At 42.7% G+C, this 21282-nt stretch overlaps 1 protein-coding gene across 1 annotated transcript in view; it reads left to right on the forward strand.

The window, feature by feature from the left end:
• Slc10a7 (solute carrier family 10, member 7) overlaps positions 1-21282 on the forward strand; it is a 170397-nt gene that overhangs the window by 119893 nt on the left and 29222 nt on the right. The window contains exons 6-7 of the mRNA XM_013029562.1: positions 7270-7305; positions 19003-19086. Coding sequence (XP_012885016.1) covers positions 7270-7305; positions 19003-19086 — 120 coding nt within the window. The remainder of the gene's footprint in view (positions 1-7269; positions 7306-19002; positions 19087-21282) is intronic.

Consider the following 21282-nt stretch of genomic DNA (forward strand, 5'->3'; position numbering starts at 1 on the left):
GTGTGTGTGTGTGTGTGTGTGTGTGTGTGTGTGTGTGTGTGTGTGTGTGTGTGTGTTTGTAGTGAGGATTGGACACGTCATGCTTGCTAGGCAGGTGCAGGTGTTTTGTGAGTTGAGCCACACCTCTAGTTTGGTATATATTTTTTGAGCAGGAACAACTGACTATCCTTTTTTTTTTCAATTATCTTTTTTTTTTTCTGGTCCTGGGACTTGAACTCAGGGCTTAGCCATGGTCCCTGAGCTTTTTTTTCTCAAGGCTAATGTTCTACCACTTGAACCACAATTCCAGTTCCAGTTTTTTGGTAATTAATTGGAGATCAGAGTCTCATGTACTTTCCTGCCTAACCCAGCTTTAAACTGTGATCCTCAGGTCTCAGCCTCCTGAGTAGCTAGGATTACAGGTGTGAGCCACTGGCTCCTGGCTCTCAATGATCTTTTAAGGAATATTGATAGAGCCAAATAAAAATAGAAGCAAAACAGAGCTGGGCGCTAGTGGCTCATGCCTGTAATCCTAGCCACTCAGGAGGCTGAGATCTGAGGATCGCAGTTCAAAGCCAGCCCAGGCAGGAAAGTAGTCTATGAAACTCTTATCTCTAGTTAACCACCAGAAAACCTGAAGTGGTACTGTGGCTCAAGTGGTAGAGTGCTCACCTTGAGCTGAAGAGTGAGGGACAGTGCCCAGACCCAGAGTTCAAGATATAATCTTTCTGTCTATTTGCAGGGTGCATGTTTTCCTCCTGTTCATTCCTCACATTCCTGCTGTTTCTCTCTCCTTCATTGCAACTTGACATCTTTAAAGTTGTTGATATTATTTCTTTTTTTGTCTTCTTTTCACTCCAGCTTAACTTCCACATTCTGTAGTCCATTGAAATTGATTTCTCCTAAGTCTCTGAAGACTGTGAGCCTAAATTCTATATTCCTTAATTTCTTCTCTTCTCTGTAGCCCAAACCCCCCACTCATATGGTGAGGACTCACTCAGCCATATGACTGATCACTCTGGGCTTCCTTCATAATAATCCAGTATACAGACACCTCAAACGTATCACCTTCCTCCAAAAAACGAACCTGTTCATCTCCGTTGCTACTGTAGCCCAGTATGTGGTACTATGATCACAAACCACGACCTTCAGCTGACAAAGTATCTTTCTTTACACTTAATCACCTCCATCATTTAATCAATCAGTGCTCCTTTACAGTTCTTCTTTCACCTTTGTGTCTGTCCTGATGGCTGAGATTTGATCGCCTTAGCTCTCACATCAGCCATCAGCGCCTACTTGAATATCTGCTGAACAGTCTCATAATTCACCTTCTTCTCTTTGATTTTCCTCTTTAGTCTCCTCTCTCCACCATACTTAGAATTATTTTTGCCTAAGCACAGCTGTGGGCAGACCTTTCCCAAGGGCTGCTGTCCCAAATGCAAGACTCAGAAATCCTTTTACCCAGTTAGCAGTTCACCGTGGGTTGCTGGGCCTTCTGCCTCATCTGGCTTTAACTGCATCTCTCCCCAGCACCCCGTGCGCCTCGCCTTCACGTTCTGCCGGGTCTCCTCATCTCCAGAAAGTCCTCCAGGCTCTTTCCCCACCTTCCCAGCCCCTCAGCTCTGCACTTCTTTCTCATCTTACCACTCTACCCTCCCTGTTGAATATGCTGTTGCTCCCTGAGGCTTTCAGGTCGAATACTCATCATGTTATTGTGAGTGCTTGTCTGTGTTTGCTAAAAACTTTTAAGGCATGGATTGTGCACCTTTCACTCAGTACTGTGCCCTAGGACTAATAGGCCTGTATGGTATGTGTTGGATCATCCAGCAGCAGATTGAAATAATAATAAATATTATAAATAAATAATGTTATAAAATAATGAAACACTACAAATAATATCAGGTACATAAAATATGACATATAATAACAAAATACTATAAAATAATAAAAATATAATAGGATTATGTTTCATATAAATATATATATAAGAATCTGAAGGGCTGGGAAGGTGGCTCAGTGGTAGAGTGCTTGCCTTGCATGCATAAGGCCCTGAGTTTGATTCCTCAGCACCACATAATCAGAAAAAGCTGGAAGTGGTGCTGTGGCTCAAGTGGTAGAGCATTAGCCTTGAGCTGAAGAGCTGAAGGACAGCGCCCAGGCCCAGAGTTCAGGCCCATGACCAACAACAACAACAACAAAAAGAATCTTAAGCCAGGCGCCGGTGGCTCAGACCTGTAATCCTAGCTACTCAGGAGGCTGAGATCTGAGGATCATGGTTCAAAGCCAGCCCAGGAGAAAAGTCCATGAGACTCTGATCTCCAGTAAACCACTAGAAAACTGGAAGTGACGTTGTGGCTCGAGGTAGAGCGCTTGCCTTGAGCTGAAGAGCACAGGGACAGTGCCCAAGTCCAGAGTTCAAGCTCCACGACCGACAAAAAAAAAAAATCTTAATTGTGGTCTGGAAAAGTTGTGATGTTTTAAGAATAAGATGGTAAAGGTATTTCTTAATGGAGGTATTGGGGTTAGAGAGGAACAGATTGGGGCTGTTTTCTGTGATGGAAACTCCGTATGAGCATAGGCCACATATTCAGCCAGCGTTCTCCTCTAGTTTGATGTCTGGCTTATACATAGTACTAAATAAACATTTGTTTACCCAAATGTAGTATTATTTAGGTGGATGAGCCAGCTTCCCATATCATAAGGTCTTACAAGGTGATATTGCTTTAATGGAGTTACCAGAGTCCAAAAACAGTCCTTAGCCTTGCAGCTCCAGAAGCTGTGTCGTGAACATGCCTCCCTGAGACTGTTCCAGGAGAAGCCATGTCAGCCAGTCAGTGTGTTCTCTTCCCGTCAGAAATGCCTCCCAGGAAGCACCTTAAGCCAGCCTGGTCCCAGACTGGGGAGAATAGAGTTGGCCGATTTCAGAGGCCAGTGAAATCCAGCTCCAGTAGTCTCATAGCATCAGGCAACTTGACTCTAGTCTACCACACCTCACAAACAAACCGAGTGCTGTCAGCTGCTGGATGTCTGCTCCCCTTGACCTACAAATATTCAACAAATAGTTAACATGAAGGCACTTTGTGAAGATCCGGGTTTAAAGAGGATAGAGGAGGGAAGAAGTCCTTGCTGGACAATACCCACACTTTCTCTTCATTACCCTTCCTTAAGTTCTTAATGTGTCTCTATTTCTTTAGAGTTTACTTATATATCTTGGCATCCATGCTTATAAAAATACTACATTCTCTGTTGACTATTTTGTTTAATGTTAAGTGTCTCTAAAACTCCCTCATACTACCTTTTTTTTTTGTTGGTCGTGGTGGCTTGAACTCTGGGCCTAAGCACTGTCCCTCAGCTCTTCAGCTCAAAGCTAGCACTCTACCACTTGAACCACAGTACCACTTCTGGTTTTCTGGTGGCTTATTGGAGATAAGAGTCTCACAGACCTTGACGCCCAGGCTGGCTTTGAACCATGATCCTCAGATCTCAGCCTCCTGAGTTGCTAGGATGACAGGCATGAGCCACTAGTGCCCAGCTGCCTAGGATTTTTAAAAATCAAACCCATCATTACATACTGGTTTGACATAATTTCATTTTGTTAGCCATACTTTTATTATTGAAGAATAAACTTTCTCTAACTTTTTAAGGGCTCACTGTATGCTAGACACAGGACAAAAGGCAAAAACCCTGGCAGGATCGGGGAATTTTATTTGTCATAAAAAATGTAAAATAATCTTTATATTGGCATAAGTACAAGGCTCAGAGGAAAAAGGTCAGAGCTTAATTTTCAAAAAGTTAAAAGCATACATAAAATGAATCCATGCCAAACATTTGTTTAAATGAGTAATGAAGGAGTCTGCAGGATAGTAAAGTTGGTTCTGAGGAGATTGTAGATATGAAGGTGAGACAGGCCATCAGAAAAGCATATTGAGTACATTTGCTACATTAGAGATGAAACTCTAGTTTTGTCTAGAGATTCTAGTTTCATTTAGAAAGTAGGTTGTTATTTTTTTCTATTATGGGTTAATAAAACCGTGGTCTTGGTGGCCATGTTTCCTACTAAATAAATCATTTCCATATGCTAACGTGAAATTGTATAGCCTATTGCTTAGCCAATAATAAGTAGACACTAAAGAAAAGAATAGCCCTTTAGGTAGCTAAGCAATCCTTTAGGCAGTGCTCCAGGATGCTGCTGAAAGAACACACAGGCCTCTCCTTTCTCTTCCCTAAGAGGGCCTGAGGGGGAAGAACTGAGGACTTTGGGCCTGCTGGATGTGTTCTTAAAGGATATCTAGAAGATACAGCTGCGGAGGCCAAGTTTTTATTTACACTGTACAAGAGCTCAGTAAAAAGACAGGAAGACAAGGCAGCAATCTTAGAGGTTTGAGGTCCTTGTAAGAAAGTAAGAGTGACTTGCTGTCAGGCCCCGGTTTGCCTCAATAGAAAGAGAATTTGCTATCTGGAGGATTCCTGGCCGCGGGGCTCACCAGTGAGGATAAGAGAGTCTCACTTCAGAGGAGGGGCAATGCCCCTCCCTCCCCCACAAAGCTACCCTGTCATCCTGTGAAAACCGAGGTAATGGTCACTGTTTCTTTTATCTTGGTACCCTTTGTCTTATATATAAATTTATCTGATGTGGGGAATCAAAAATGGTGAGACAGGACAGAGGGTGAACCAATGCAGCAGCCATACTCACTCACAAGACACTGTGATGGAAATGAGCTTTACGACTTGGAGGGGAGGGAAAGTGGGAGAAAATGAGGGAGGGGTAGCAGTGTTTGACAAGAGTTGTACTCATTTCCTTATTTATGTAACCGTAACCTACTCTGTGCATCACCTTACAATACAAATACATATTTTTAAAAAGTGAGTAAAAGCAATAGCCTGGGAATGGGCTCTGAGGTTAAGTATCTGATCACCATGGTCATTGCAGTGAAATCTCCCGATAATGTTTTCTGCCAAAAACAGAATCAGGAGTATACTCCAATGTTGCCTCCCTCACCCCCCAATCCTATGCGGAGAATTCATTTTATTCATTGCTGAAATTCATTTTATTGGGATTTCTGGTGGGTTTGTGCTTTAATGCAGCTACATCTCAGTGTCTCAGATGTAACACTGGAATGTATTCATTCTGTCAGAGGTGTAAATGGATTTTCTGAAAGTTTTTTTTTTTTTCAGGAGACAATGAACGCCATTACTTTGTGACTTGAGACACTTACAAATCCAAGAAAAAAATAACATTTATTATCTGACTTTTCAGCTTCAATGTTTTTTGCTGTCAGAATTTTAAGTTCTCAGTTCACCCTTTTTTAGTTTGGATATTTGCAAAAACGACTTAAAAAACATCCACATCACATGATGATTTATTTCTCAGTTTGTTTCATGTCATAAAAGGCATAGTGAGCCAAGCGCTATGGCTCACATCTGTAATCTTCGAGACTAGAGATTGTGATCTGAGGATCATGGTTCACAGCCAACCTAGGTAGGAAACTGTGAGATTCTCATCTTCAATTAACCCTCAGAACACTGGAAGTAGAGCTGTGACTCAACTGATAGAGCACTAATCTTAAGCAAAAAAGCTCAAGGACAGTGCCCAGGCCCTAAGTTCAAGCCCCAAGACTAGCACAAGGAAAACAAAAGAAGTGTTTGAAAACAAATGTTCTGATTTGAAGTGAAATGGCTCCCATGTCAACAGCCAGATCTTCATTTCTACCTAACTTTGTAAAGCTTCAATTCCTCCTAAAGTCAGAACATATTCCAAGTCACAGAGAGACCTTGTACATTCTAAGCAAGAACTCGACCACTGAGCTATATCTCCATCTGAGGCAGTAACCATTCGAAGTTAAAAACGATATTGGCATTTGGTATACTCTAGCTCTTTGAAATGTGCTACTAACAACCTGTTCCATAGACAGAAATGGAATTGATACTCCACATACATGTTCTAATACGTAGAGGTAAAGTATGACCCTTAATTTCAAATGGTGTATTCTCTTTTTGCCAAATGCAGAAGTTTGCATAAAGCAAATGTGTAAAAAGATAACTACATGTATTTACCTAAGTCCCAAATACTTTTAGTCCCATTCGTCATGACTTCAGTGTTCACACAAAGTCTTCGGGCTTAAACTCATCCCTGAGTTTTTTATTTGGGGTTTTTGTTTTCTCAAGGCTAGCACTCTAATAGTTGAGCCACAGCTCCACTTCCAGTTTTGTTTTGGTGGTTAATTGGACATAAGAGTCTTACAAACTTTTCTACCTGGCCTGGCTTTGGACCGTGATTCTCAGATCTCAGCCTCTGAGTAGCTGTGGTTTTAGGCATGAATCACTGGCAATTGGCTTAAAGGACTGCTTTTGAGAAGTAATACAGTGGTTCTCTGTTTCTGTCTGTCTGTCTGTCTGTCTCTCTCTCTCTCTCTCTCTCCCTCCCCCCCCCCACACGCACACACTCACGCAGATTCTGAGAAATTTAAAGTTCCAAGTAGAATTTGTTAACAAAACTATGAATTGCTATGAGTGTGAGAGAAAATTAAGAGAGACAAATAATCCTTTGGCGCTCTAAACTGAAACCCGTCACGTTAACTCCCAGCTCCAACACATGGTTTTAAAGATTTACCTTCATGAAACCTAAAAGCTTGTATTCTGCCTCATTGGCACCAGCCTCAAACGGTTCCCTGTCATTGAAGAAAACAAATCTTTTGCTCCTTTCTGCCTGGGGGAGGCAGAGGGACCGTGGTGGTCCTGTGTGGCGGAATTAGATGAAAGACTTTTCTTCCACCATGGAGACTCGGAGTCTAATCAAGTGAAATGAGTTTTGAGATCCCAGCTCATTTCCTAGGGGAGGTCAGGTCGCATTGCAAAATCACGACATCTCATTCATCACAACTGACATGGTCTTTGCTCAGGAGAGGGCCCCAACGGAGACCAAACCACCTGTCTTCCCTCAAAAAGGGGCACTTTATCCAAGTTAGAGTTGAAGGCCTTGGAGTGAGGACCCTTACCAGCCACCGGCTTCTCTCTGTATACTACCTGTGCAGTGTGGGAGGGGACTTAACTTCAAAAGAGGAAAGACAAGTTAAGGAAGATGGGTGGCTGTGTGTTTAATGATCCACATACAAATAGTCTTGGTGGAGATGCTAGCGGAGGATGGCAGGGGGCCCAGCTCCTTCTTCTTTATCACCTAGATTTCCTTAAGCAGAAGTGAGAATAACAGCCTGCATCCGAGTTTTAAATGTGAAAGAGCATCTCCTGCTTCCCAGGCCAATAAATGATCATTATCTCTTTTATTTCTTTCAGGGCATCGTTGTAACACCCTTGCTACTGCTGCTTTTTGTGAGTATTTTGATGTTGCCTTTAATATCTCTTATTAAAAGCCATCTACACCCTTTAAGGAAGGCCATTAGAATAAAAATTGAAATTTGAATCCTCCTTGGCACCCTGAATCACATTTAAGCAGGTGTTGCAGCAAAGTGGTACCAGGAACCAGCACACAGACATATGCGTGGCGGCGAAGGACAACATCAGCTCCCAATTATCAGGCCTCCAACCCTGACTAAATTATAAGTTATTATGAATTAATGACCTGTGACACAGGGCGCACACATGCTGGTCTTTATGTTCTCATTAGTGCTGGTTGACCCAGTGTTTGGTAGTGCTGCACAGAAAGAACATGGGCCCGGGGACCAGGACAAGCTAGGCTTCGAGGCTAGGTTTGTCTGTAGCTGGCTCCTCTGGAGTTTCTGGTTCCTCCATGGTTCATCTGTAAAATGGGAAGCAATAATTCCCCCACCCCCAATCAGGCATCCCCCCCCCCCGCCCATGATAATGAAATGTGCTTTTGAATTAAAAAAAAAAAGTAAGTAGATACAAGCCACTGGTTAACTCACCCAAAATTGTTCTGAACACAGAAATGCTAATTAACTGTCTTATTTCCTTTGGCACTAGGCATATGAGAAATCAGATGAAAGATTATAATAGAAATTAATGTTATCTCATGCTGAGCAAAGCATATGTAATCATGAGTGCTACCTAAAATATTTTATGAACTGTGAAGTTTTTTCATACACACATCCTCCAAATATAAATCATTCCACTTACCACTGAAATGTAGTGGGATGTGTTTCTGGGGATGAAGTGGAGCTGTTTGAATAGGACTATTTGTCAGGGAATTAAAACTATGGGGAGAATTTATTTAATTATAGTGTAATTACCCAAGTTGGAATTCAATTAGAGTAATAGAGTGAGGGACTTCATTTCTAACCAGCTGTGTGGGAAATAGAGAGAGATAGACATCCTCCTAAACAGTTGGATTCTGCATCTTTTATGAAAGACATTATCTTCAAGTAATAAGCCCAGCCTCACCCTCCTTTCTGAAATGCTCACTCCACTCTGGCAAGGTCACAAGAGTCAGATCATCAGATCACTTCCAGCAGCAGAACGAACTTCATTCATCATTCATTTAGACCCCCCCCAGCCCCCAACTCAGAATTTGCAGTGGGTCACATTAAAACTAAAGATGGCGTTTGCGTTAATTTGGAAGAAAAGGCTTGCTTGCTGCCCACCTGTGCACATGGCCACTAACAGATGATGCCAGGAACTTGAACTCAAGATCCCTAAGGCAGTTTCCCAGGAGAATCCCTCATGGACAGAGGATATAGGCCAGCCTGGGAGACTGGTATAGAGTCTGGCCTCTAGTGACTCACAAAGTAAACGACTCCATTGCATGACATCCGCTTTCTCCATTGCAGAAGAGAGATGTCTCATGTGACTCAGCTGCAACAAGGTGACTGAGGCCTGAGATAGCGCTTAAAAGGATCTGTCTGTCTGTCTGTCTGTCTTCAAGTAGTTGAACAAAGGGAGTCTGATTCAACATGTCAGTTCATGAGTACCATGCCTCTTGATCAATGTTATCCCTTTCATCATCCCTCATCTCTCTCGACCTCACCCATCCCCTCAATTTACCTAGCTCCACGTTCACATATGTACACCGAATATGTGACTTTAAGTGACTCTAACACTGGGATCTCTGGTACCATCCTTCAGCTTATGATTAAAGAACCAGATGAGCGCTTTCTCCCTCTTCTTCCCATCTGTGTGTAGGACGTTTTCTCTGCTGATGAATGTATAGCATTCCTCCACACAGACCTGTGAGCTTGTGTGCTTTAGTTGGTTTAACATCGTAAAATAATAGAGAATAGTGAAAGAGACTCCAAGACCCTTAGTGTAAAGTTTAATGCTTCTCTTCTGATCCAGTGGGCTTCCCAGAAGTTCAGTGATATCGCACTGTGGCAGATACTCCTGTGTTGCATGATTTTCAATCACATGAGGAGTACATACTTGTTTTGTCTGTTTGGGTTATTGTGCAGTTTACAAATTATGAGACTTATTTACACTTGGGTTAATAGGACTTACTGAGCAAGGCAAGAACCCAAGTGACTTAAAATAGGAACAATTTCCATAAGAAATGTATTGAGCTGGTGGCTCACGCCTGTAATCCTAGCTACTCAGGAGGCTGAGATCTGAGGATCATGGTTCAAAGCCAGCCCAGGCAGGAAAAGCCATGAAACTCTTATCTCCAATAAACTACCAGAAAACTGGAAGTGGCACTGTGGCTCAACTGGTAGAGTGCTAAACCTTAAGCTGAAGAGCTGAGGGACAGTGCTCGGGCCCAGAGTTCAAGCCCCATGACTGACAAAAAAGAAAAGAAAAGAAATGTATTGGAGTTTTTTTCTTCAATACCCTGTTTATTCATTTAGTCATCCGATGCTCCTGTTAGTGCTTGAACTCAGGGTCTGTACTCTCTCTTGGCTTTTTCACTCAAGGCTGGTGTTCTACTATGTAAGCCAAATCTCCATTTCTAGCTTTTTGGTGATTAATTGGAGATAAGAGTCTCATGGGCTTTTCCTGGACTGGCTTGGAACCGTGATCTTCAGATGTCAGCCTCCTGGTGTGAACCACTTGTACCTGGCTTCAACATCCTTATAATTGTTGCTCCGAAAATGATACATAAAAGTCCTACTCTCCAGTACACAAAAGGTTAAAAAAAAAAAAAGAAACCACGTTATTTGCAGATGTAATTAGTTCAGATGAGGATACGGGGAGTAGGCTGGGCTCTTCATCTAAGAGCAGGAGCAGAGACCCACAGAGAGCTCCAGGTGAGGCAGAGATTCGCATTCTGCCAACACAAATCAAGGAACACCACAGATGACAGCACACTTCAGAATCCAGAAGAGACGATTCCAGATTGCTCATCTCAGACTTACCACTTCCAGAGCTATGAGAAAATACCTTTCTGTTGCTGTAAGCTGCTCTGTTTGTGAGCTTCGTTACAGACTCCCGCGAAGCTAATATAGCTCCTAAAAATTTCATCACATCATTATATTTTGAAAACAGAAAATTCTTGGTAGTCAGGCATAGTTTCTGGTGAAGATAATTTTGCCAGTGAAGTCTTGACTCCCTATATTCTTATTGTGCTATATGCAGATGGGACTCAGACAGGCGTGACCACCTTTTCACGTAGCAGCTCCTCTCACCTTATATAAGAAAGCATCGATTGTGTCACAGCTTCACATCCCAGTTTATTTCTACAAAACATGCCTCAAGTGCATTAAATTACTACTTTTTGAACATTGATAAATCTCGATTAACACCTGAGGCAAAGAAAAAGAAGATGTAATTGTTGCCTTGCAAAATCTTAAAGCTTAGAAAGTAAGCAGGAGTAAAGAATATGGAAGAAATCTAGAGAAAAAATTAACTGCTAGGCTGTGCAGTTCACACTGAGTTTAATAGAAGCTCATCGCAGGCGGGGTCTGGGTCAGGGAGAGAGCAGGGACAGCCTTGGTCTGTGATTATCGTTCATTTCTCTAGTAATTGCTGCCTGTGATAAAAGAGTCTTCAACTCTTGAGCCCCTTGCTATCAACAAAAGCAATGTATACAGCTATTAAGGCCGTGTGTAATACTGTGATTTTGAATAGCATCCCACTTACAGTTCCGTGATCGGTGGTCACATGCGGGAGAGAGATGTACAGAAATATTAACAGTAAGCATAAATGACTAACAGGAGGAACGAGCCATTTGCTTATCTCAGTGTTTTCCTTCACACTGCACCAGTTTCTCACGTGTGCTTGGAAGTGTCTATCTCTAAAGCAAGTAAGGATGCAGTAGCTCGTGAGGCTGGACTAGCTCACCTCCTCCCTGCAGGTGTCAGTCCCAGAGGTCGTGCTCAGAGAATTCTGTAGAACCTTTCTGAAATGCTCATGCCAACCCCCACCCCATTCAACTTTATCCAATTCTAATTGGGAAGGAAAGAGAGAGAGAACCCTTGGTGAACAGTTTCAAGTGGTCTAGATTTGACAGAGGTGTCACTGGTAAGCTCTGTCCCCTCTTTAAGACCATGGGCCCCAGAGAAGCCAAGTCTCTGCTGGCCTGAGACTTAGAAAAGCTCACTGGAGTGACAGAGAGTGTGATCTTGGGCAGCACTGTCTTCCTTGGTTTTCCACTAAGGCTAGTCTGAGTGTGCTTCTTGAGAGCAGGTAGGGTCTCCAGAGAGGAGAGAAACAGCCTTGCCTGGAACATACACTTCTGGAGGATCTCAAGCATCTGGTCTGCGTTCCAGTTAAAAGGACAGTGAACAGTTTCTTTGGCTCCTGAACCACACTCCTGACAGACAAGATGAAATCATTGCCCAGAGAACGGGGAGCAAAGTGTGTTCACGCCTGCCTCTAAGCCCTCCAACTTCCCCTTTGGGTTAGGAGCAGCTAATTCGCAATTGAACTGGGCACACTTCACTCAAATTTCTGTGTGGTTTGAATAACCAGAAGCTATGACGGTCCACATCAGGCACGGGGAAAGCCTGTGCATAGTGTATGCAAGGTCTTCAGTTCACTTCCCAACACCCCCAAAAAACCCCAAAACCTAAAAACCAATTTTCATCAAAGTTACTGGGAGATAATCTTTTGGCCTTACATATTAAATTAGCATATAATAGATGAACTTGGAGGATAATCAGGCTAAGTGAGGAAAGACAGGCAGAGAAAGACAAACAATGCACCCTCTCACTTATATGGGGAAGACAAAAAAGCTAAATTCCAAAATAGAGGTGGCTACCAGGTTCTAGGCACGGGAAAGTTATACACTGGTTTACAGCATGAGGCTCCAGTTAGTCATCGTGTATTGCATAGTTAAAGTTGGTTAAAAAATAATTCTCATGTATTTTTACCACATACAGTCAAAGGAACTAGGGGAGATAGTTGAACAGCTTAAACTGGGATAATTATTTTGCAGTGTGTGTGTGTGTGTGTGTGTGTGTGTGCACGTGTGCGCGTGTGTGTGTGTGTGTGCGTGTGTGAAGTCATATTATGTGCCCTCAATATGTATAATTTTTGTCAATTATACCTCAATAAAGCTGGAAAAATATAAATTATCATATGCACAAAATAGTGAAGCCATGCTTTTTGTAATATTTATCTTTTAAAATCTATTTTCTTCTTTATGTCTCCAAGAAAAAAAAGGCCATATACTTAGCTATAAAGAGATCATTTCCTCTGCTAAATCGACTCTCTGCGCAATAACCCAATTTTACTTTGATATACACAACTAAATCAATATGGCTGTTTAACAACCATATGCCTAAAGTTGATAAAAATCATACTTGTTTTTACATTGAGTCTGTCACCTGCCATACATTTATCTTGTCAATTTCGTGAAAAGAATTAGTTTAGTTTGCAAGTGTTCCTTTGAGAAAAAGACAGCAGCGAATGAGGGAAGGGCAGAACTGTAGTTCATGGGGAAAGGTGAAATCCTACCAGTTGACTTAAGCTCCCAGGTCAGCTTTTTGCTAGTTATTTGGGAGATGGGGATCTCACAGACATTTCTTCCCAGGCTGCCTACAAACTATGATTCCCCTCTCCCTCCCCCTGGTCTCAGCCTCCTGAGTAACTAGGATTTCTAACATGATCACCAATGCTAAGCTTAAATGATATTTTTGTGACAGGAAGGAGACATTAATGAGTTTACCTTCCATAATGTAAATACAAAAAAGTTACATCCAATAGGAAGCCAGCACCTCTGCTTCTTTCTGTGGTGGTTCAGAGAAGGTGGAATTGACTAGGAAGGGAACAAATCTTGATCTGTGCCTGAAGCTACTTCTTCCTAATTTATTAGCAAAAGTGATTGAATATTCTTGTCATACCACAGTATAAACTGTAAATACCTATTCTTATTTTTGCCTGAATGTGGTGCTAATGAAAGTGAAGGCCAATCATCAAGGGTGAATTATTTAATACAATAATGTTTTAATAGCTGAGAAGAGACACAAATAGTGGTGATGCCTGTGGCTAATGGATTTCCCTGATAGGAGATAAAAGGCTGATTACACCACCAAGCGAGTGAAGACCTGGTGCATTAATGACAATTTACAGGTCAGCTCACTTACAGGAGTGATTTAAAACACACCATCTGTTTTCCAGCGGTCCACTGGTAACTGTGATTCTGTACACGGTCAGCATCTCTTTCTCTCACAGTTTTCACTTATTTGTCTTTCTGAGGCTGGATATTTTAGCAACTGAACTCCCAGATTCTTTCCAAAATAGTTTCGAAATTGAATGGGTTGAGAGCAGTCAATCCGACTTTCACTCTGCCTTTCTCAGAGAATTAAGCCCTAATACCCCAAGGCATTCTGTGAATTGAATTACCTTCCCTCAGATGCATCTGTCCTGATACTGGTTATGTATCATCCTTGGAAATGTTGAGAAAATAGTCACTCAATTAACTGCCTGTGTCCTGTGGTGTAAATTGTGGACCCCAGTTGCGAAGAGCGCCAGTTTCCCATCTCCAGGCAAGGTCAGGGCATCTCTCTTTCTCTCTCTCTCTCTCTTTCCTTCCTCTTTCTCTCTCCCTCCTTCCTTCTCTTCTCCCTCCTTCCCTCTCCTTTCTCTCTGTTTTTTTTCTCTCCTCTCTTTTCTCTCTCCTCTCTCCTTTCTCCTCTCTCTCTCTTCTCTCCCAGCTTTGTGCCTTCTGCAATCATTCTGCAGTAGGATGAACTGTGAGGGCTGTGGAGCTATACTTCTAGGTTCAAACCACGGCTCTCTTCTTTTATATTTTTCTCCTTTTTAATTCCTGGTCATACTGGAGTTTGAATTCAGGGCCTCAGCCTTGCTTGGCTTGCTTGCTTGGCTGGCACTCTACCTCTGCTCTACCTCCAGCCTAGCTCTTTGATTTGTTTTTGAAGGTGGAGTCTTGTGGACATTTCTTACCTGTCTGGCTTTGAACCTTGATCCTCCTATATTAGCCTCCTGAGTAGCTAAGATGACAGGTGTGAGCCACTGGCATTGAATTTTTGTGAATCTTGGCTCTCAGTTTTGGGCTATGGTAACCTTGTCCAGATTGTGTCTTGTGTGGCCGTATGGAGATGAGGGTACTAATTAGATCTACCTCAACGATGAGGAGTGTGATCAGGAGTCAACTATACTGCACATGTGAAGCTCTTATAACAGCATGTTTGGCACCGAGAGGACTGCCTGGCTGGTGGAACTGTGGGGGACGAGTGGGTGAGAGGCTAGGCTGATCTCCGAATCGGCGAATTAAGTAGGCCTTTGTAACTTAGCTGAACAAAACTGGCAGAATGAAAAGAAAATAACTCCAGCTTTCTTTACTACCTAGTCATTCACTGATTGACTCTGCACATCTACCACACGCTCAGTCCCTGCCTCTCCCACTGTGAACTTCAGGGAAGCGGCAGCAGCAGTGTCACCGGGAAACTTGTTAGAAACACAAATTCTGTCATCTCCATCACTCTCCCAGTCTCTCTGAACTACCAATGCTGGAACGGTCTGTTTTCCTGAGCCATCCAGATGTGTCTGATGGGTTGGGGTTTGAGAACCTGTACCACAGATGTGAAATATGAACAAGAGTATGTTCTGATCTTCAGGAGCATCTAGTGTCCCCCTGAGAGACAGATTTGTGAACAAGAACAGGTGTTTGCGAACAAGAACGGATTTGTGAACAAGAACAAGATTGGGAGAAGTGCATCAGACACATAGAGAACGGCGGCTCACAGAAGAGGAGGTGGCCAACCAGCCTTTTGGAAAGAATTCCTAAAGCCATCATTCTTAAATTGAGACTTGGCAAAAGACTAGAGCTTTTCTGGTAGGACATGACTCTCCAAAGACAAGTACTCGAGTGCTCTCTGGCAGGCATGCAGACCTCTACTTTAGAAAAGCAGCCCTCAAGAGAAGACGCCTCATGTTTTGTCCATGGTTACACATCCACGGCACCTAGAATTTACCCTGGCTTTCAGGGTAAATTATACTCAGCCACTATTTAAATGACTGAACACAGGAGAAGCTAAAATCTCTCCTGTGAAGCATTGCTTTCTGCACATATGAAACCCAACAAGCCAAACTACTTGTGAGTTTTACACTTTTTAAGCCATATTTCTAAGCTGGTTGCTCACACTTGTAATCTTACCTACTCAGAAGAGTGAGAGCAAAAGGATTATGGTTCAGACTGGCCCAGGAAAACATGCAGGACTTTTTGTCGAACAAGAGTTCATGCAGGCCAGCCCAGACAGAAAAGTTCACAAGACTTTTCTCAAAGTCTCCATCTTAATGCAAAGAAGCCAGGTGTGGTGGTGTACCCCTATTATCTACAGTGAGAAGCTAGAATAAGTGGCTTTTCATCCAGGTACACACTCAAAAGGAAACGAGACTATCTCAAAATAGGGGCGTGGCTCAGCAAGTGAAGGGCCCTGAGTCTTCACTTTAGTACTGCCCCCCAAATAAAAAATTAATGAGTTAATAAGTACATAAATAATAAAGCATTCTTTCCTGAGAGAAATTATCCTATGACTAGTGTTTGCTTAGCATACTATAGGTTAAAGCATGGCTTGGCACGCGAGACGAATTAGCTCTGAATCTGCGGGGGAGTGCAAGTGAAGCCCAGGGAATTGCTCGGTTTAAGCTGATCCAGAACCTGCAAACTTACTTCCAAATTACTGATGCGTCTTTTAAGCATCTTCTAACTGCAACAGATTTCTCATTAAAGTAGGAAGAGGCAGGCCAGGCGCTGGTGGCTCACATCTGTAATCCTAGCTACTAAGGGGGCTGAGATCTGAGGATCACGGTTCAAAGCCAGCCTGGGCAGGAAAGTCCATGAGACTCTTATTTCCATTAAACCACCAGAAAACCAGAAGTGCCGCTGTGGCTCAAGTGTCGGTGCACTTGCCTTGAGCTGAAGAGCTGATGGACAGCGCCCAGGCCCAGAGTTCAAGCCCCACAACCGGCCAAAAAAAATAAAAATAGGAAGAGGCAAACATCCCCAGCAATGCATCGTCTTCTGTGTTGGTTAAGATGAAGTTTGTGGACAAAAGGGTTGAGTCCTGTTCTCCTGTGCTGGCCCTATGTCCAGTGCTCACCCTGCTGTCTTCCGATTGCCAGCGCACACTTCACAGCATCAGAAATGCCCCTGTGGGCACCTGTGCATCCCCTGACCACAGTGAGAGGCTGGCAGCCACTTCAAAAGCAAGGACTTGAGCCCAATTGCATTCCTGTCCTTCCTTTCAGAGCCACCTGCAAGGGAGCAGACTTTCATCCCTGCCACCCTCCTCTGGCACTGGGTACCGAGTGAGTGCCACCCTTGGCTAGCTTGTCATCTCTGATGGTGCCTCAGAGGAGGGTCGCCCTAACCGGGTTTCCAATCAGGTGTTCTCGACAACAAAAGGACCTTGGGGATCCTGGACAAGGTCCACCTCAACCATCGCTTGTTCCACTGTCTCCTTGTCAGACGGTGAGCACCAGTAGTCTGCTGTTTGACGGATGGAGAAATTAATGTTTCAGTACAAATAAAATTGAGATAGAATGGAGAACCAGAGATGTCTGAGCCCAGTCCTGAGATTCTAAATAGGAATGGTCACCTTTTATATGAAGATGACGGCTATGAATCCTGCTTCTTCTCTCTTGAGCATGGTAAATCATGGGCAGAGAACTTTGAGTGGATAATTATGAACTTGGAAACTGTATTCTTGAAAGTTTAATTTTCTATTCTTTCGGCACCTTGATTTCTCTTAAAAATCTATTCTTCCATCCTTGCCCAAGAACACATTTAGGGTTCATATTTATACATAAAATGTATTTGTTAAGTACATTGTGCTTCAGTGGCATACTTGGCTACCCAGTGGGATGTAGTTAGAAGCTTTCAGTCCTTAGTTTTTGCATTAAAAAAAAAAGACCGGACAACCATGGAACATTTGAACACACCAAGACTCCTGCAGACTCTAGTGCAGTTTCACTTTTTTTCTGCTGACTCTCTTCACTTCTTTATGTTGGTTGTAGAGGAAGGGAGGCTGCATGGGGAGAGGTGGATAGCTAGTGTCGAGTGCGGGATCGTTGATGGAGCGATGCGCACATTGCTGTCATCTTGAGTGTGCTCAAATTGGGCCTGAGCCGAGGGAAAGAACTTTATACAGTGCACCAGGTTGGAGAAAAAATTTCAGCAAAGCATTCATGCAGAATGGGAAATCAAAACCAGAATGGTGACACATGCCTAGAATCTCAGCACCCAGAGACGGGAGCAGGAGGATCAAGGGTTTGAAGCCAGCCTGAACAACGAGAGTTCCAGCTCAGATTGTGCTTCACAGTGAGATCCCGTACCAAAGAAAAATAATCAAAAATCAGTAAAAATACTGATACTGTAAAATTTTATTCTCAGCCCTCAACTTCATTTATCCAAATATCTGCTTTGTATTATTAGTCATCTTGCACCATTGCCACATTAGTGTCCATACACAAAATTACTTTCTAAAAGCTATTTCTGAGTTTAACTGAACTCAAGAAAGAAATGAGAATCTCTGGATCAGGCTTTTGTTTGTACAAGGATCTTGGACAAACAGAAGGAGGTTTGGTGTTAACCCATGGTTTGAACACAAGGCTTTGTGTTTTCTCAGCTGATGCTCTACGTCTTAAGCCATGCCCCCACTAGCTGCTTGCTGGTTAGCTTAGAGACGGAGTCTCGGAAGTTTCTGCCAGGGCTGTCTTTGAATCTCCATTCTCTAGCTCTCTGCCACCTTCCTGAGGAGCTAATACGATAGGCATAAGCCACCACAGCTAGAAAAACAAAATTCATGGAAAGAACTTAGTGATTTTTGTGGGACTCAAGTTGTAACTATTAGCATGAAAGAATGAAAAAAAAAGAATGAAGGAGAAAAATGCGGGATTCTGAACCTTTCAAGGGCGTATTGAAATTTTAAGTTGAAAACCAAAGTGTTTTAATATCTCTCTTCTACCGGACCTTACATAAGAATAAATTCTAGCAAAGCTGAGACTAAAGACAAATGATCTTTGACTTGAGGGAATGTGAAAGTCGGAAACTATTTTAGGCTAAATAAAGATATTATCCTGATAGATAATGCTTACATGTTTGTAAAGAGATTAAGTAAAAATTACACAAGTTACATTTGTGGGTAAATATGCTATACATTAGTGCAGACCCAGAATGACTTTCCTATTCAGCAATGTATTCATTGCTCATGGTGGCACTGGTGGATCACGCCTGTAATCCTAGCTACTCCTGAGGATCAAAGTTTGAAGCCAGCCTGGGCAAGAAAGTTTGTGAGACTTTTATTTTCAATTAATCACCAAAAAACTGGAAGTGGACCTGTGGCTCAAAGTGGTAGAGCACTAGCCCTGAGTGAAAGAAGCTCATGGACAGTGCCCGGGCCTTGAGTTCAAACCCCAGGACCAGCAAAAAAAAGAAAAATATATTCAGTAGTAAGTAATTTAATTGTCCATCAGTAACTAGCGTTTTTCCTTGACTCTAATCTCTGAGTAAAAACTGTGTGTTAAGATACTGACTAGTCTATGTTAAATTTAGAAAATTTCAGGCAGCTTTACTCCTTTTCATTGATAGCTATCAGTTTTTTGGTGCATGTGAGAGAAATCTGTAGAAATCGAATTTATTTACTGCATTATTTCATGAAGACCAAGATTTGACTGCTGATTCATGGTCATTCTAATTCTTGCTTTCTGGTTTTACAGCTTGGTTCATCCTCTTCTGTGCCTTTTACATCTATTTTCTCTCAGCTTTTTATGACTGTTGTGGTTCCTCTCATCATTGGACAGGTAAAGTCTCCATTCTACCTGATCTTTCTTTTAAGTTAGTAGTAGTAGTAGTAGTAATAGTAGTAATAGTGTAGCTTGTTACCTTTCCTTCATGGTACTGGGGTTTGAACTCAGGGCTTTTGCACTTGATAGGCAATTGCTCTACTGCTTAAGCCCCACCCCTTATCTCTGGCCTTTCTCTAAAGATGAAATTGTGAAGTTTTATACCATGTCAAGAAATTGAGATAAAGGATATTCACAAGGAGGAAACAGCTAAATAAAAATAGAAAGTTTTGTTTATCACAGGATGCTTTGTTTAACTTTTCAAAGTCAGGTTAATCTGCTTTGCAGATTGTTTTCTATAAGAACCTCCCAGACTCTTACAATTCGATCTTGAATATTTAGAGTTAGTTTTTTTTCTGATTTGTCTTTAAGAGGATTAATAGCAAAAGTTTGTGTATTTGAAATTATTTTAACACATTACTAGTAAGCATGTGATGTAATTGTAAACATATACATGAAAAACAAGTATTTTGGGTAGTTTGTTGGTTTTTAGGAAACCATAGAACCGGAGGACATAATATAATGTGTTACTGAAATAATTAATATACTGGGAAACAGTGTATTATAAGAACACAGACTTTAAGAGCAACTAGATTCGAAGCTAAAATCCACCTTTTGTTTGCTGTATGTTCTTGGGCACTTAACTCTCCCTCGCTCCAAGTTCATAATTGATTAAATATGATAACAGCACCTCACTTAGAGTTTTGTCATGAGAACTGAAGGAAATATGCATGAATATAAAGTTCTTAGCCTGGAGTGTGACTCAGGTAAGTGTGCTGTAACTGTCACCATCCTCAGGTCACCTGCAAATACCGAAGAGGGAGCAACTGCAAAAATCACCTGTGTGTAAGATGTGGGGGTCTTCCTCCCGGGCCCCTGGACGGTGGACAGGAAGTGCCCGGGAGCATGGCCTTCCGCAGCATGAAAGAAATAGATGTGCTCGATGCTTTCCCAGCAAGGCCTCCGCCAGCCACATCTGAGCTGGAAACACCCCTGAAAAGGGAGCTTCCAGTCTCCCCAGTCGTTAGAGGCTCACCTCTCTTCCACCCCAGGAAGGACTGTGACAAAGATGAACTCACTGAGACAGAGCAAACACTTCAGCCCCTGAGAGAACTAGCCCCTTCCTCAACCTAGGTCTGGACAAACCAGCACACTCTCCAGTACACAGACGGGCTTTAAAAACCTCATTTTATCCATAAAAAGGCTAACTATAGCATGGATGGGAAGATGTAAAAATAAAGAATACCTGTAATTAAATATAAAATGATACTTGGAAAAAACTTTCTCTACAGTGCTGATGACATGACAGAGATTCTGAACAATGCCACATCCTCAGCCTACTGCTCAAACCCAGCATGTCCTCCCGCAGGCTCCTCCCCCGTGTCCTCCCGCAGGCTCCTCCTCCATGTCCTCCCGCAGGCTCCTCCCCCGTGTCCTCCCGCAGGCTCCTCCCCCCCGTGTCCTCCCGCAGGCTCCTCCCCCGTGTCCTCCCGCAGGCTCCTCCCCCCGTGTCCTCCGCAGGCTCCTCCCCCGTGTCCTCCGTAGGCTCCTCCCCTGTGTCCTCCCGCAGGCTCCTCCCTCCCCCCCCTCCTCCCACAGGCTCCTCCCCTGTGTCCTCCCCCAGGCTTCCCTGGCTTTTCTGGACTTCTCCCTTCTTTTCAGGTCTTTCTAGTCACCTTCCTGCTCCCTCCCTACTCGCTTAATCCTTTAATTCAGGTCTCCTTTGAACTCTAATATTTTCCCATTTTCTTTTATCACACTTTATCTGATGCCTCTCTTTGTCCTTCTTGAAATACACATTTTATTTAGTAGGCTTTTTAAGTTCCATCCTCCCCCCTTAAACTCATGAACTAGTTCATGAGTACAGGAACCATGTATAGTTTGTTCTGTTGCATTCCAAGACTCCACAATAAATGTGTAGAATGAGTGAGAAAAGTAATGACTGCATGAGCATTCTGTGAGCAATAAGGGTTATGCTATGTCTTATAGATGCATAATCCAGTCTACTTGTCTTTCTCTCATCACTACAGTTTAAAACTGCGTACAGCATCAGTATGAATCCATACTTACTTTGTTGGTTCTGAAAATAATTCCACGTAATCACTTGGAGCACATAATTGTTCTCTTAGTGGACCTTGAATATATCCTTATTAA

The sequence above is a fragment of the Dipodomys ordii genome, unplaced genomic scaffold (assembly GCF_000151885.1).
Source record: "Dipodomys ordii isolate 6190 unplaced genomic scaffold, Dord_2.0 Scaffold119, whole genome shotgun sequence".
NCBI lineage: Eukaryota > Metazoa > Chordata > Mammalia > Rodentia > Heteromyidae > Dipodomys > Dipodomys ordii.